This window comes from Camelus dromedarius, chromosome 8 (genome assembly GCF_036321535.1).
Source record: "Camelus dromedarius isolate mCamDro1 chromosome 8, mCamDro1.pat, whole genome shotgun sequence".
In the NCBI taxonomy this organism is placed as follows: Eukaryota; Metazoa; Chordata; class Mammalia; order Artiodactyla; family Camelidae; genus Camelus; species Camelus dromedarius.
The window spans coordinates 67371985-67389252 of record NC_087443.1 but is presented as its reverse complement, the minus strand read 5'-3'; the positions used below and the strand labels follow the sequence as shown (position 1 = coordinate 67389252).

The 17268-nt window shown below is 39.0% G+C and overlaps 2 protein-coding genes across 12 annotated transcripts in view; one reads left to right on the top strand and one right to left on the bottom strand.

The window, feature by feature from the left end:
- VTI1A (vesicle transport through interaction with t-SNAREs 1A) overlaps positions 1 to 1048 on the bottom strand; it is a 334543-nt gene extending 333495 nt beyond the window's left edge. For 4 of the 10 annotated variants that reach the window (XM_031461754.2, XM_064488410.1, XM_031461755.2 and 1 more), the window contains exon 1: positions 783 to 1047. In XM_031461754.2, the coding sequence (XP_031317614.1) occupies positions 783 to 876 (94 nt within the window). In that variant the 5' untranslated portion in view covers positions 877 to 1047. Of the gene's footprint in view, positions 1 to 782 lie in introns of all 10 variants that reach the window. The other 6 variants (XM_031461753.2, XM_031461757.2, XM_010983247.3 and 3 more) reach the window with 3 other exon arrangements.
- Positions 1049 to 1297: 249 nt separating this feature from the next.
- Positions 1298 to 15793, top strand: ZDHHC6 (zinc finger DHHC-type palmitoyltransferase 6). Of its 2 annotated transcripts, XM_010983249.3 has the most exons (11): positions 1298 to 1536; positions 2549 to 3029; positions 3651 to 3742; positions 4936 to 5095; positions 6269 to 6430; positions 7956 to 8009; positions 11869 to 12036; positions 13103 to 13144; positions 13851 to 13996; positions 14090 to 14136; positions 15164 to 15793. In XM_010983249.3, exons 2-11 carry the CDS (start codon positions 2763 to 2765, stop codon positions 15265 to 15267), a joined length of 1242 nt encoding a protein of 413 aa, XP_010981551.3. In that variant the 5' UTR covers positions 1298 to 1536; positions 2549 to 2762; the 3' UTR covers positions 15268 to 15793. The 2 variants fall into 2 exon arrangements, with proteins under 2 accessions (XP_010981551.3, XP_031317612.2); XM_031461752.2 differs by lacking the exon at positions 1298 to 1536 and having other exon boundaries at positions 2844 to 3029; positions 5028 to 5095.
- The last annotated feature ends 1475 nt before the right edge of the window (positions 15794 to 17268 follow it).

The window sequence follows — 17268 nt, the reverse complement described above, 5'->3', positions numbered from 1 at the left end:
ACTCTTCTGGATAAGAGTTGTGAAATTTTGAAAGTGAGAAAAATTATTCTCCACCAAGTTTTATAGAACACTGGGTTACAGACGCCCAAGAAGGATGAGAAATAGAAAATGGGGTTGAGGGTATAAAAAATACTACAGATAACAGCAGCTAATATCAAGAAAGGGCTTTACATATGTCAAATCATTTAATTTTCACAACGACCCTACGAGAGAATTCAATTCTCCCCATTTTACCAAGACGGAAAGTTGAGAGAAGTTTAAAAACTTGTCTAAATACCACAACTTCTAAGTGGCAGAGTTTGGACTTGAATCCAGGCACCATGAATCTTAACTCTGTTTTGCGGCCTAGAATAATAACTTCATTACTAACAAAACCACGTTGCTGCATAATCCAGACCCATGACCCAGGTACGTTCATTCATTCTCTTTGAATACTCTCACATATCTATATTTTACAAACAAACAACCCCCAACCAAAACTAAGACTCAGGGAAATATTCCCAATGTTACACAAGTAACAAGGCGATGGAATCCAGATCAGAGCCCAGATGGCTGAGACTCTAAAGGCTCTTTACACTGCACTCCACAACCCACCTTGGATTTTGCCTTTACCCTCAAACAACCTCAAGCTCCATCCCTTGGAGAGGCCCCAACGCCACCTCACTCCAAGCTCGCGTCTCAGAGACACTTATTCAGGCGGCGTTCCATCGCTCGGTGCCGGAGGCTCCCCACTCTCCGCCCCTCTACCCCCCATCCCCGCCCAGCCCCAGCAGGGCTCTCACCGGGCGGGAGTCGGGGGACCCTCGCAATCCTGTTGGTGATCTCTGCAGTGAGCACCGCGAAGTCCTGCTCGTAGCCTTCGAAGTCGGACGACATGGCAGCTCCGGAGTGGCCGGCCCGGGCCGGAGCCTAGGTCGGAGCAGGGGTCACGCGGGGCGGGAAAACTCTGTGTGAACACTCCGGGAAGCTCCCTCAGAGCAGAGCGGAGAACCCGGGACAGCTCCCAACCAAGCCGCTTCCTGGTTGTTCGTCGCAATCTTGGTCCCCCGGAAGTTGCACTGGGCGAGCTTTTTTTTTTTTCCACTTAGGCTTCAAGATTAAGAAATTCGCTGAGGAAAAGTACTTCAGCTAGTAGCCCCCAAAGCCAAAGAAAATATGCGGGTTCTCAGAGATCACCGAAAACATTTTTCTACCTTTCCACGTTTTGGAAAGCAGCTCCGGCTCCCCAAGCTAGAAGTCAGAGGAGCTTGCTTCCCGAGGGAAGTCTGATGCGACGAACCTCCCGGAAGTGGCTGTCGCGGAGACTGCGCACAGAGCCTGAGCGGGAGAGCAGCGGCGAGGGCGCTGGCGGAGAGGCTGGAGGGTCGTGGCTGGTCCTGTATTCCAGCCTCTAGCACGCAATATTTGCTTTTCACTTGGGCTAGGCCGGGGTACCCGTGACGGAGTTACCCGAGCAAGAGGGAAACTGCTCCGGGTGAGCCCGGGCCGCCCCGGAAATGCGATGGCCGAGGAGCGGGCACTGAGGACCAGACCGAGGTGGGAGGCAAAGCAGGGGACGTAACCATGATTTTGGCGGTCTTCGCGCAGGGAGGCCAGAATCTCCAAAATGTTGAGACCAACCACGTTTACCAAGATCTTCCCCGGAGTGAGGATTTCTAAGCGCTCTGCTCCATGACGCGGGCGGGAAACTGAGGCACAAAGCAGCGGCATCTGTTGCGTGGAAGTCTCTGTTACCCTATCTCTCAGACCTTCTTCCCTGGACTTACTCCAGGCCAGTCTGAAATGCTCTTCTACCGATCTTCCTGGCGCTCGCCGTCCTGCCTTCCCTGTCCCTGGCTCCAGGAGGCACTTCTTATTTTTTTTTCTCAAATACTGTCATTCATGTTCATTCTCATACACGCCTCCGGTGATGATTTCACACACACTTCTCTCTCCCCTCCACTCCCTTCCTCCCCTTACAGTTTCTTTCCTTTCACCTTCCTGCTTCTTTACCTTTGGCCAAAATGAACCCTTATGTTAGTGGTTGGGGGCAATCACAGGCAAATGGTGTGGACCATGTCTGGACCATATTTGATTTAATTAGAGACTGGGTAAGAGGCAGATTAGAACTCTGTAAAGGGAGTTTGATGACTTGGTTTCTGTTCTGAGTATAGCTGTTACTTGTCACCGTGATTTAATCACTTGTCATCTCCAAGCCTTTTTCTTTTCTACGAAGAAGGAAGCTAGATTAGATCAACCCTTAGACCCTACTTCCCAGCTTTAAAAGTCTTTGTTCCCTCCAACCATTCACTAAACAATTGCTGAGTCACAGTCCTCTGACAAGTTGGGAACAAAGTATATAAGCTATTTTAGAATCACATATCCAGTTTACAAGCCATTCAAACTTGAACCCTAGTTTGGATAAGATGAAAATAGTTCTTTTTGACATTTGGGGAGATACTCATTCCATGGTAATGTACTTGTGAGCTGCTTTTGTTCAGGTGATTGTTGGATTTAACAAATATAGTATATAACGTCTTACTGAACTTTCTCATTTTGCTTTCTTTAGATTGGGTTTCAAATCAAGATACTGGATTCTCCCAGATAAGATAAAAAGCTCTGAGTGTGTAACAGTGAAAATGGCTTAATCTGCATTAACATCCCACAGCGTAAAGTCATGACAATTAAGGAACACACATGGACTTGAGGCACATGGAAATGTGTGCACAGAAAAAGGAAATCTGTAGTTCTTTAAAAACAGGAAGGCGTTCTTCCTCACCAAAATGGGTACATTCTGCTCAGTTATCAAGTTTGAAAATCTCCAAGAATTAAAGAGACTTTGTCACTGGGGTCCCATTATAGCCCTTGGTGTTATAGCAATATGTTCTACCATGGCCATGATTGACTCCGTGTTGTGGTACTGGCCCTTACATACCACTGGAGGAAGCGTGAATTTCATCATGTTGATAAATTGGACTGTCATGATTCTTTATAATTACTTCAATGCCATGTTTGTTGGTCCTGGCTTCGTCCCTCTGGGGTGGAAACCGGTAAGAAAGATTCCTTAAGATGATGAACTGTAATGATAATCATATATTTAGTTTTTGCCTTATCTGCTAATCAGTAATATCAAACACGTTAGTAGAGCCTAAGCATATTATTCTAATCACTTGATCATTTAAAGCTCAAAGAATGTATTTCATACTGGTTTGAAAGTATGATCTCAATTAGTATTTCCCAAAACAACTTCATTGAATACTTCTGCATTGGAAAAAAATTAATGGAGGAGTGGTGATGAGTACATAGTCGTAAGTTTCTAGGAAACACTGCATATCATATACCTCAATTCCACAGTGTGGTTTGGCTCTAGGATCTTTTTTCATGTAGTATATTAACATCCCTCATAACTGAGAAAAACTCTAGAAATTGCTGATTTAATCATAAAGTGTTCAGAACAATGGACAGCCTACTAATAACAAGTCAAGCCTTATGAATAAGTACTTTCCTACGGTTTGCTTTTCTTTTATGGGGGATAGGGAACGGACGGACTCTTGGATTTCTAGCCCTTTTATTTGAGCTAAAATCTTTTTAAATAATGAATTTTTGGTAACAGCAGCATCACTTTTCCAATTACCCAGAAGTTTATATTTTGTTTCTATTTTGCTGCCAAGGAAAATTCTCAGGATAGCGTGTACCTCCAACATTGTAAAGTCTGCCAAGCGTACAAGGCACCACGGTCACATCACTGCAGAAAGTGTAACAGGTACTGTCTGACTTTGCTGTTTATTGGGGATTGATCAATTTGATTACTGGTCTTTTGTTGTTATTCTTTCTGCTGCATCAATCCTAGTTTTATTTTCTGCAAGGTGGGTATTTTACAAACAATGTTGTCAAAATAGTTAAGTGTCCATAATCTTCATTTTGCTCTTAAATTGTCAATTCTGATAGTAAATAAGTCCCATTCTTTTTTGTTTTTAGTGAAAATGTTTTTCTAGAAAAGTGCAGATTTACTTTGCTTCTTGCCCTGCCAAGAGTAGGGTAAGAAGTTATACCCTCAAATTGTTTTCAAACCCAGATTAATTGTGCTTGTTGACTGTCATCTTGACTAGCTTTAGAATTGTTCTGAGTCTGAATTATAAAGGAGACCTGCTTTTTCCATCATTTAGTTGACTAACATTTATACTTTATACAAATCTAGTAAGTGAATCCAGGTGCCTGTTATCAGTTTTAATAAAGAAAACTTAATTGGAAGAAAATGGAGTCTGTAAAAAAAAAATATGAATTAATCTAGAACCTTTTTTAGTGAACATTTATATCCTCTGATAAATAAGAAGTTTATGATGAGAATGTTGAGATTTAGGGAAACCATTGGAGGTAAATGAAGTTTAGTTTGATGCAGGAAAATTTCATCTCGAAACTTCAAGAAAAGGCAGCACGGTAAGACATGGCTTATTGTACCACATCTCATGTTCCGGAGTCAGCTTGCTTAGCTCCGAGACGCCCCGTCTAAAGGGTGAGAACAGGAAGCAAGTTACAAGCGTGCGCTAGGCTCCATCAACCCCAGTGAAGATTCCTGATTTTATTCAGGCTCTGTCATATCACACATCAGACACCACATGTCAGAGCTAGAGAACCAGGAAGCACCCTCATCTCTTTATAATGAACCTCTCAGTGGGCCTCCTTCTTTAAACAAGTTCACTTATAGCAGACATCTTTCCCTCAGAAGCTGTTACAAAGCCTGCCCTTTCTTGTCATGTTTAAAATTTAAAAGAAGTCACTGTTCAGAGCTCTTTAAAAACTCATAAAGATTTTTCTTTCTGTTCCATGAAGTGTCGTGCCTCTGTGACTCATGCACAGACATGCTAGATTCCTGTTTGCTTAGTCTTTTGAAGACCAGAGTTATTGAAAGTAGACAGGATTTTCCTACCTCATGTTTTATGTGAGTTTTTCTTGTAGATGTGTGATGAAGATGGACCATCACTGTCCCTGGATCAACAACTGCTGTGGTTACCAAAATCATGCTTCCTTCACACTGTTTCTCCTTTTAGCACCGCTGGGTTGTATTCATGCTGCCTTCATTTTTGTTATGACGATGTACACACAGCTTTATAATCGGGTAAGTGAGAATGTTTGTTAAGAAGTCATGCCAAATTAAATAGTAGTTACCAAGATTTTTAAAGAATTCCCTTTTGGAAATATGCTTTCTACAATTTGGGTGAGGAAACAGAACTTTACCTCTGGAAGGACTCCTTTTTAAAAAGCATTTAAACAGTTTTTAAGACCAGGAAAGATGATTTTTTTTCTGGAAACTCGCTTTATCTGCTCTAGTTGAAGTTAATAATTATTTTAGTACTATCTGTGTCACTTATTGGACTTCAAACTTGGTATCTGTGGTAAGAATAGTTAGAGGCAAAAAGAGAAGAACAAGAAAAAAAGGCAATACTAGTGCTTTCTGTTTCATCCGATTCCTGTGGCAAGTTGTAGTTCTTTTTCATTACTAATTCTGGTGCCTGGAATATGGCTCATGTTCCAGTCACATGTCCTAAAATATCCTGCAACTGATTGAGTTGGTTGGGGCAGTTAGTCCTGAGAGAGAAAGTTTGGTGGTCACTAATTTAGGTCCCTATCAAGGCCTGGAGGGTATATGAGGGACAGAGGCCTGATGGGACTGTGGCAAACCAGAGAACACATGTCCTTCACACAGGGGACAACCTGTATTTGACTTCAGCCAGTTTTTGATGTTGGGGAATCCAGCCTGGTGGTGCCAGATCTTCCAGTTTTTTCAGGAAAAATCTGAAAATCTGAATTTTCTAATGTGAAATCTCCTGATTTCTGAAACACTTCATTTTTAATGTTGGCACCTAACTCTGAATATTTTAAAACATTTTGCAGGCCAGGCAGTACACATCAGCAGGCCGTATTTGGCCTGCTATATTTGTTGGCGTGGAAGATTACTGTGAATATGGAAATGCAAGGAGAAGTTGGGAGACACAGTTACAGTTTAGACTCGTGTCCACTGTCGTTCCTGCATAGCAGTGTTTGTGCGGTCTGCCTAATGCTTTGTGAGGAAAGAATAAAAAACAAACAAAAACATTTGAGACTACCCAAGAATGACATCGTGCCTGTCAGGATGGTATCAGTATGAGGTCAAGCCACAGTATTAATTAGAAACAACCATATTTGCTTTGGCCATATTTGCTGATCTTTCTAGTCAGGTTGTTGTAAGTGGTACAGTAGGGTCTGGCTGTTGACAACTATTCTGAGTGTGTGTTTCTGTTGCTGTTTATAGCTCTCCTTTGGGTGGAACACGGTAAAGATTGATATGAGTACAGCCCGGAGAGATCCTCTTCCGATTATTCCATTTGGATTAGCTGCATTTGCTGCTACCTTGTTTGCCTTGGGATTAGCTTTAGGAACAACCATAGCTGTTGGGATGTTGTTTTTCATCCAGGTAAGTTCCTCCACTACCTCTAGCTAAAAGCTGTCAAGTTATTGGGGCTGCTTGTAACGGGAAAGAGATAAAGGCTGCATTTAAGTATGCAGTATGAAATGGAAATTATGGTCACTTATTCTATCTGGGTGATTAAATTTAATCTGCTAGTCAGATAACTTTTGGAATGACTTTGTCAGAATTGATTTAATTTTTAAAATATTAAGTTAAGAGCTACATAGCACTTTATACTTGGGAGCCTCTTCTCACATTTACAGCCTCTCTTGATCTTTACATCAACCCCAAAAGAGATGGAAGAGGAGTATTATTTTCCCTTCCTTACAGATGAGTAATTGAGTCACAGACAGGTTAAGTGACATATTCAAGATCACCCATTCATGTATTCAGTAAACATAATTGTAGTGTTATAATAGCATATATTTAATCAAAATTATAGCATAGCTAACATTTATTGAGCACTTAGATGCAAGACACTCTTTTAGGGACTTCATTCATTTAATCTCCATAACAACCCTATGACTTTAGGTGCTATTTAATGTCTACTCTGTAATGAATCACTCTGCTGATTTCTGAGGCCACAATAATGAAGATGATGATGTTCCTGCCTTTGGGGAACTCACATTTAGTAGTGAAGAGCTAACGAACACAGGATCATATCATAGATTTATTTATTCATTCGTTCAAGGCCCACTCGGTCCAGGTATCATGCTAGGTCCTTGGAATGTGAGAAGGACTCCTAGTCCAGGGCTCTTGTTACTGTGTCACACTGTCTCTGTGAAGGCACAGCCGAACTTTACGGAATTGCAGAACAACTGTGGAATTAGGAATGCTGGGCTAGACGGCCCTAATGCATCACCCAACCCTTTTTGAACTCTTGGTTTTAAAATAAGCAGCTTTTGGTTATACTTCAAGTTTTCTACTAGCCTGAGATCAATTTTTTTGAAAAATTTTCCCCAATGCCTGTAATTAAGAATCACATTAAAAATAAACTAAAATACTGCAGTGTAAAAACCTACCTAAATGGAACTGTCATATCTAGAAAAATCAAAAAATGAAATTGACTGAACATTTTCAGTTTTTAAGGCAAGCAGAATATCTAGGTTGACTGAAATGAGTCGTTACTTGTAGTAAATAGATTACTCATATATTTAAGATTTATTTAAAATAGTGATAAAATATTTTAATAGCATACATTTAAATATTGATTAAATAGATTATATCAATGTTTAATTAATACTCTGAAAACCTTCAGAAGAAAGTGCTTAAAACGTGCATTTTTATTTGTTTAAACAGTAGATTCAGATTTAATTGTGGATCGATGTGATCAGTTATATGAAAATGTTCAGTGGTTACAAAGAAGAACTTCAGAGTCAGGTGGACCACACACTGTGTTACTTAATCTTTATTATCCTGATATTTTCATCTGTGGAATGGAGCAACAAAAAGTGTCTCATAGGGTTAGTGTAAAGATGATCATCTTCAGTGAACCAGTCACATAAAATTTTTACTATTATTTAATTTCCAGATGAAAATAATTCTCAGAAACAAAACTTCTATTGAATCGTGGATTGAAGAGAAGGTAAGTTTTATAATTGTTTCTTCAATGTCAATAAAGTATTGATTAACTAATAGACCCAATTAACTAATAAATGCCCAAAAGTGAAAGCTTGGCTACCTGATGGCTTCCGTAAGCCATTTGCATGCCATATACATGATCATTCCAGGAAACATTTGATTTCTTCCTAGCGTAATACAACTTCCCACAGAAGTATGCTTCTCACTTACTCTGTGTTGCTAGAGAGGCCTGAGCCACATGTTAAGCCATCTGGCTGTACTCTCTCAGACAGCCCATTGAGAAAGGAACTCCCGTCCTACCAAGGTGCCACCAAGTTTTTCTTCGTGCTTTAGACATCAGATAGGACTTAAAACATTTAGCTTGTCACAAACCTCACAACCCCCAATGCGTACTTCCCACTGTCCACTGTGATTCAGGTGTAGGAAGTCCCTCTGACTACCCCGCTCCCTACTTAACACCTGTCAGAGCCTCACCATTGCCACAGCAGGGCTTGTAAACCCAAGTGCACGAGGGGCCGGGCAGAGGCAGGCGACCCGAGGAGTGGAGCCAGCCCACGTGCCTCAGCTGCCCGGCATTTGGGGCTGATTGTTGTCGCCACAGGGAAATTCTCACCCAGTATTTTGAGTCCTAATTTTTTTTTTCTCAAGAGAAGTCAGAGATCTGAATTTCTGTGATACTTCCTTTCTGCTTTTAAACATTGGCAAGCAATTCAAATTAAAAACAAACAAAAAACCTTTGTGGGCTGAATAAAACCCACCTATAGGACATATTTAGCCCCTGGCAGCCAGTGTGTGAGCTTTAATTTACAGCAGCACTTCTCAGACTTTTTGGTCTCAAGACCTTTTACATTCTCAAAAATTTTTAAGGACACTAAAGAGCTTTTGTTAATGTGCAGCTATTGATATTTGCCATATTTTCTGAGAACATTTATTATTTCATTTAAAAATAACAGTAATAAACTTGTTATATGTTAATAAAAATAGCGTATTTTTTGGAAAAAATAATTAAATTTCCAGAGTAAAAAATATGATGAATGGCATAATTTCATCGTTTTACAAATCTCTTTAATATCTGACTTAACAGAAGACAGTTGGATGCTCACATCTACTTCTGCATTCAGTCTGTTGAGATATGTCGCTTTGATTGAAGTATATGAAGAAAATTCAGCCTCAGATAAGTAGGGAGAAAAGGGTGGAGTATTTTAATGTGCCTTTTAGGTAATAATGGATGTTCTTTGATACTACATTAAAACTTGACACGTGATCGTTCTTGAGAGGTTAGTTGCATGTGAGATCTGAAACTACGTCAGTAAACTTTTTGTCTTCTTTTATTTTTAAATCCAGTCTGTTTTGCTCTCTGAAAGGATCTTTTACCCACACAGAGCATCAGACATTGGTCATTTGGAAAATTGGTTTACAGAATTATGCGGATTTTTCAAATGTTGACACATTTCATTATATAATATCTAAAAGCCACATTCATTCATATCACTACCAGTTTTATGGGGGAAATCTTTAAATATTGAAAAGCTGTCAAGTTTATCATGGTATATACAGATTTTTCAAAATTCTGATTTTCACTTGAAAGCCTTATTTTTTCCACTGGCAACAAACACACAGTTGTTTACGTGAGGTAACAGCCTGATTTTGTTCTTTTTTGAGACAATGTCCGTGAAATACTGAAGTCTGAATAACCTTGGTTTGTCTGCTACATTACTCATTCTTTCAAGTAAAAATAGCATTACATGAAAAAAGTTGGCCACACAGCTTTTGTTAGCTCACAAGTCAAGCAAGTGTTTTCCTTGAGATAAGCACTTCAGCCTGCTTTACATATACTTCCCGTTCTGTCACACAGAATATTAAAAGGACATCTACTTGAGGGTTGAGATTTCATAAAAATAGTTTTTATTGCTTCATCAAGGATATTGCTGTGTAAAACTGGGCTTTTTGTTGGTTTTGAGCTATGAGTATGTAGCAGGGAAGGCGATAACAGCTACTTACACAGCTTGGTGCCAGTCTTGATTCCTGCTCCAGGTGCCAACAGTTTTACCACCGCTGCAAATGTCAGCACAGCGAGCAAGGCAGATGACAGCTTAGTATTATTATGAAAGTTGTTTGACTGTTGAACCCCAAGAAAAGGTCTTGGGGCCTCAAGAGATGTGCAAAGCATGTTTTGAGAGCCCCTGATATACAGGTTTAAGTCCAGACCCCTGAGCTCATGTATAATAAGACCCTTCCTGTTTCTCTAGCTGTATTTCCCACCCCACCTACCCCTTCTCACACTGGGTACCAGCTGATACCAAGTAGTTTGCACATCTTACGTGCCTGTATCTTCCACATGTTGTTCCCTCTGCCTAGAACATTCTTTCCTCCTCTTTTTTTTCCTTATTTCTCATCCCTCCCGATTTAGTTTAGTTGTCATTTCCTCCAGGGAACTTTCCTTGACTCTCCCTAGACTGGGTAAAGACACATCTAACACACATCTCACACATAGTATTGGTGGAATCCCCTGCCTGCACTGAGTGCTTCTCTGAGGCAGAGAGCATGCCTTAGTCATTTTTTTGTAAGCTTCTCTCGTCCTTAGCACTTTCTCCTTGTTAATATTCTAGATCTCTCTTCTCTGAGACTCTTCATTCATTTTGAAGCCTCTGAAGCTTTTGTTTATACAAAGGGGAAAGAAAGTACCCTTTACTACATGGGAGGGATTTCCATGTTGTCATGTTACAGCTTGACAGTTCTTTTAATTAACATCAATATCACTTTATAAATAACTGCAAGAAATTGTTCCCTAAACTACTATCCTCTGATAATAAAATATTTCAAGGTATCATTTTTAGTGACATTAGATTTATATATTTAGTAATATAGTGACATTAGATTAACTTTTTTTTAGCTAATGACCAAGGCTCTTTATAAAGTTCTATGCTAAATCTAGAAGTTATTTTAAAACTGGCACTCTGTTGCTGAGTAAAAATCAGGTAAATGATTGTATGAAGTTACAAAAACGTATCAAAATTACCAGACACTAAAATTTACGAAACAAATAATCAGCTGAGTTTGTACACTTATTGTAGGAATAAATAATGTATCTCTATTACCACTAGGTGTCAGTGGAACCTAAGAAATTCTAAGCCAGTTTATCCCCTTAAGTAAAAGCTAACAATTTAAATGCCTAGAATATAATTTATGAAACCTGAACATTTGTATATATATATATATATGCATAAAAGGTACATGTAAATGCTTATGTAAATAAGTATATAGACACATGTAATGGTATATAAAACTGAAAGATCTGCACATACCTGCTGGCTTTAGAAAAAAAAAGATAATTTAATAGAATGACAACTCCCCTGTTACATCTTTCCTGCCATTCCCACAGGGTTGCTGCCACCCAAGTACAACATGGCATCCTAGTGTACCCCACCAGACAGTTCTTCCCACCCTGGATAGACCCTTGCTTTCTCTTAAATCTGTTTATCAATATCCCTTCTTTACACCTGGATTCTTTTCTGCTCAACAAACAAGAACATTTGAGTTTTTGATAATTTTTAATACATGGAAGAAAGTTGCTAACTCTTTTAGTAAGCGTTTTTGAATGCTTAAAATTCAGTCATAACAGGCTTATTCACTGAGTAAGCCCATCAGACATTTTCAGGATGATCTCATACAAGGTTGGTACTGTGTGTCAGGTTCTTCCTATATTGTGATAAACGTGTTCATTTCTTCTGTGTACCCTAACGTTACAAGGAGGAAGTGTTTTGGGGAATGATACAGATTTGAGGAAGAAATGTTCTCAGTGGTATGTGACAAAGCCATTGAAGGCAGAGGCATCTGCCATCTTACATCTTTGTTACCCACAGGCTAAAGATCGAATTCAATATTATCAGCTGGATGAAGTCTTTGTTTTTCCGTATGATATGGGAAGTAGATGGAAGAACTTTAAACAGGTATTTACGTGGTCCGGGGTCCCTGAAGGAGACGGACTGGAGTGGCCAGTAAGAGAGGGCTGTCACCAGTACAGCTTAACAGTGAGTATTTTTGTTCAAATAGTCTTTCCTTTTTGCCTTATCTTCTGCTTAAGTTCTTCTTAACTCTACTTATTTTACAGTAAAATAGGGAATAAGAATTTTTTCAGTATGGCAAAATGAATCTAAGTTAATAATTCGAAAGCACGCTTTATCTCATGTTTCTCCATTTATTTAAATCTCTCCTTTTCTCCCCATACCTGTGAGATAAAGCCCTGATTCCTTAACTTAATTATATAAAATCTGGCTGAAAACTACCTTTCACCTGTTTCCTAACAGGAATCCTCCTTTCCAATCAGCCTGGTCTACTCAGCGAATTCCTCATATATTCCTGACGCCTAATTGTCCCCACACTGTTTTTTTTCTCTCATATGACCTCCCCTCTGTTGGAAATTATTCAGACCACTTCTAGTCCCACCTCTTCCATAAAGTCTAACCTCCGCGCTCAAGACTGTTCCGGACTTGGCACTTAGTCACATGCTACTGTGTAGTAGCACATACGGTCTCATTTTCACTTAATTCTTATAACTTAACTTGACAAGATTCTAGACAGAGATTATTTCCCCTACGATATCCAGTGTAGTACCATTTAATGTGAATAAGTGAAGAAAAGTGAGTTGAAATGATGGCTTTTGATCGAGACTCATTGTTAATGAATTTTGCAGTCTGTCTGCCATGTTGCTAAAGAATCATTGAGTCTCTGCATCGTGTTCACTTTGAGGACTAACCTGGAAGCCCCTTGAGGGCAGAGAGCACATCCCTCTGATCCCTGGGCCACAGGGTGTGCTCTGTGAACATACACAGAGGAAGGCCTTGGAGAGGGAATGCTGAGAAGAAAGCCCCACTTCAAGCCTGTTCTTAGTCATAGAGCCTTCTTTCCATGCTCAAAAAAAAAACCAAAACAAAACAAAACAAAACAAAAGAAGAAGCAGCCTTTAAACTGTCAGCAGTTTGAAATGTTGGAAAATTGGGCGTTTGTCATGTCACTCAGATGGAGTAAATCAGGAAAGCCTGTTTTTCAACATCGAGATGAGAGACTTCGTTTTTTCTTTTTATATCTTCCAAACAGATAGAACAGTTGAAGCAAAAAGCAGATAAAAGAGTCAGAAGTGTAAGTAATTCTTTTGCAATGATACTTATTTCTTTTTTTCTTTTGTCAGGCTCTGCTCTGTAGCTTTTAAAATTGCCTTTGAGTAAAAGCCAACTGTTGGCTTTTATTAAATAATATTTCTTAATACATTTGTTGATATATGATGCACATTACTTTTGTTTTCATTTAAATAGTTTGGGGACTGGCAGTTCGGAGGAAATTCATTCAGTTTATACTGTCAAAAGGAAATTATCGTCAATATAGTTCCTTATTATGAAACCTGTCCTTAAAATTAATGCTGTACAATACAGTGGCCACAAGCTACATGTAGCTATGTAAGTTTAAATTAATTTAAACAAAATTAAAATTTCAATTCCCTGGTTGCACTGGCCACATTAAAAATATTTAGGAGCTACATGTGTCTAGGGGCCACCACATTGGATACCACAAATATAGAACACTTCCATCACTATGGAAAATTCTATTGATCAGCACTACTTGTAGAATTTCATTTTTAGCCACGTGTTTGAAATGAAGGCTAAGAAAAGCCTGAGAACTAGAAGCATCAATTATTACCTTCCATGAGGGATCTGGGTGGACAGAGAACCGGGAGGGAAAGACTTGTAGTCTGATACTTTGGATCTACCTTTAGCAATTTACATTCAAACTTAAAAAAAACCTCAGGTATGGATTAATGTCAAATTGTCCTTCTGCTCACTGATGGCAGGTTCGGTATAAAGTGGTAGAAGATTATAGTGGTGCCTGCTGTCCTCTGAGTAAAGGAATCAAAACCTTCTTCACGAGCCCCTGCACTGAAGAGCCTCGGATAAGGCTACAGAAAGGGGAGTTCATTTTAGCCACCAGAGGGTTACGGTAAGTGACAAAAAGTACTGAATTTCTTCTTTATTGATAAAATTAGCATGTAGCCTTTAAAAAAAATTAATTTTAATCTTTTAAATATTTCAGATACTGGTTGTATGGAGATAAAATTCTTGATGATTCCATTATAGAAGGTAATGAAGTGGAAGGGGTGTTTCAAGGACAAGACTGTTAGCAATAACTGCAAATTTTATAGGAATAACTTTTATAAACAATCACACGTCACATGCTTTAGGGAAACAATAGGAAGGCACATCATTAAGCACCAAAAAGAAGCTCCCTGTATGATTTCTGCACAGCACTTGTGTTTACCGGGTCTTTGTAGTGATAGCTGACATCGGATCCCATTGTGACAGGCACTTGTAGAAATGCTTCACTTGTGTTAAAGTCCCCACGAGCCCTCTGAGGTAGGTGCTGTCACTGATGTTTTATTGATAAGGGAACTGAAATGTGGTGTGGCTGAGCAGCTTGCCCGAGGCCACAGTAAATGCAGGTGGAGCCAAGACTCCTGGGCCTATGACAAGGCTGTTGTGCTGTGCGCCCCCGCCCCCATTGAATGAGTTGTCCTGTTAAGTTATCATAAAAATGAATGAACTGAAACTTTCTGTGCCTTTTTTAAAATTCATTTACGTTAGTTTTAATTGTTGTTCCTTTTAAAGTAGAGATTAACCCAGTATGCTCTTTTGAAAACACTGGGTTAATCATAAATTAACCCATGGGACAGGTTAGGCAAGCTTGACATGGAAATGCACATGTTAGAAAAAGTCTAAAAAGGAAATTCTCGAAGGCTGCAGGGAGATAGATGGTTGCTTGGAGCAGGTGAAGTGTGACAGTGTGCCACACCCCTTCACAGGCACACACGTGTATGTGAAGTTCCCGCAAGGCCGCAGCAGCTCCCTGAGCCACGTGCGCTCCTTTCCCAGATAATGGAATCTGGGAAATATCTGTTTCTAGCTTGTTAGGACCATATTTACATATTTTTAAAATTTTCTTTCATTTTATTTATTTTTAATCTCAAACTGTGCTTATGAAAGACGGTAAGAGGGGAAAAAGTAAGGTCTAACTAAAAGTGTGTTAGTTGGAAGCAATAGGACTTAGGGGTCTCAGTAATTGTCATTGTGCTATATCTGACCTTCGTATCAACTTCATTTTCTCCCTCAGGTGTTTCAAGAATAAGAGGATGGTTCCCTAGGAACTGTGTGGAAAAGTGTCCCTGCGATGCGGAAACCGATCAAGCCCCAGAGGGCGAGAAGAAAAATAGATAGCCACTGTTACAAGAAACATCACTCTAGGTCTGCTCCATTACTTGAAACCTGTACATATTCCTAAAGAATTATGCAATGAGTCTACTCTGGTTAAGGTGTTCTTTTCCTCAAAGGTGCCCTAGTGCCATGATCTAAATATTTTTATTACCATTTTGAAATGGAGAAGCCATTCTGCACATGCCTTTGAATTCCTACGCCTCTTTGCCACCTCCCTCTCCCCAGAAGGAAAAACACTTCACCCAAGTAAATCTACTGTATTTTCTCTAGGATTCTTTTGTGCGCTGCACACAATGGACCTCACTTGCAGATATAGTTCCCCCTTTGCCAGGAGCATCTGCCTGTGATGCTTTTATCCTCTTTCCCCCTTGGTCGAAATTTCTTATGTAATATTCTAGATACTATAGGACTTAATTTGTCAGATCCAGTATAAGCTCAGATTTTATTACCCGTCTTTTAATAATGAAGATTTTGTCAAATCAAATAAAGATCAGTGGATGTTCTGTATAAAGCATAGTTTTTACTCAAAGCATCTTTCTTTTTGCTGACTAAAAAGGATTGCCTTACTTCGTGGAGCAACTGCTCTACTACCTTGTGAAAATCAGCATCTTTCATCATGAGTCTTAAGACATACATGTTTGCCTCAAACAAATACCCAATTAATGGCATATTGAGATCACAGGATTCTAGGAGACTTTTTCTTTAATTGAAGTATGATTGATTTACGGTGTTTCAGGTGTATATCAATGTGATTAAGTTATATATCTCTATAGATATGCATACATATATATATAAGAATATTTCAGATTATTTTCCATTATAGGTTATTGAATACAGTTCCCTGTGCTCTACAGTAGGTCCTTGTTGTTTATGTATTTTATATATAGTAGTATATATCTATTAATCACAAATTCCTAATTTATCCCTCCCCCACTTCCTGTTTTGGTAACCATAAGTTTGTTTCCTATGTCTTAATTTCTGTTTTGTAAATAAGTTCATTTGTATCATTGTTTTTAGATTCCATATATAAGTGATATATGATATTTGTCTTTCTCTGTCTGACTTCACTTAATATGGTAATTTCTCAGTCCATGTTGCTGCAATGGCATTATTTCATTCTCTTTTTATGACTGAGTAATATTCCATTGTATATGTATATATATGTGTACACACACACATATACACATTGTGTGTATACACACACACACACACACACACACACACATACCACATCTTTATTCATTCATCTCTCAGTGGACATTTAGGTTGCTTTCATGTCTTAGCTACTGTAAATAGTGCTGCTATGGGCACTGGGGTTCATGTATCTTTTCAAATTAGAGTTTTTATCTTTTCCAAATATATGCCCAGGAGTGGGATTGCTGGATCGTATGGTAACTCTATTTTTAGTTAATTTCAAGGAAACTCCATACTGTTTTGCAAAGTAGCTGCACCAAATTACATTCCCACTAACAGTGTAGGAGGGTTCTCTCTTCTCCACACCCTCTCCTGCATTTATTATTTGTAGATTTTTTTGATGATGGTCATTCTGACTGGTGTGAGATGATACCTCAATGTAATTTTGATTTGTATTTCTCTAATAATTAGTGATGTTGAGCATCTTTTCATGTGTCTGTTGGACATCTGGATATCTTTGGAGAAATGTCTGTTTAGGTCTTCTGCCCATTTTTTGATTGGGTTGTTTGTTTTTTTGATATTGAGATGTATAAACTATCTGTATATTTTGGAAATTGATCCCTTGTCAGTTGCATCATTTGCAAATCTTTTTTACCATTTTGTCTTTTCATTTTGTTCATAGTTTCCTTTACTGTGCAAAAGCTTTCATGTCTAATTAGGTCCCATTTGTTTATTTTTGCTTTTGTTTCCGTTACTCTAGGTGACGGATCCAAAAAATACTGCTGAGATTTATGTCAGAGTGTTCTGCCTATGTTTTCCTCTAGAAGTTTTATAGTATCCAGTCTTACATTTAAGTCTTTAATCTGTTTT

What these genes read in the sequence shown, in the direction of transcription:
- ZDHHC6 (XM_010983249.3), top strand. Translation starts at nt 2,763, where the DNA reads ATGGGTACATTCTGCTCAGTTATCAAGTTTGAAAATCTCCAAGAATTA. An exon ending in ACACACAGCTTTATAATCGG is followed by an intron (nt 5,096 to 6,268) that starts GTAAGTGAGAAT and finishes TGCTGTTTATAG; the next exon opens with CTCTCCTTTGGGTGGAACAC. An exon ending in TTAGCCACCAGAGGGTTACG is followed by an intron (nt 13,997 to 14,089) that starts GTAAGTGACAAA and finishes TAAATATTTCAG; the next exon opens with ATACTGGTTGTATGGAGATA.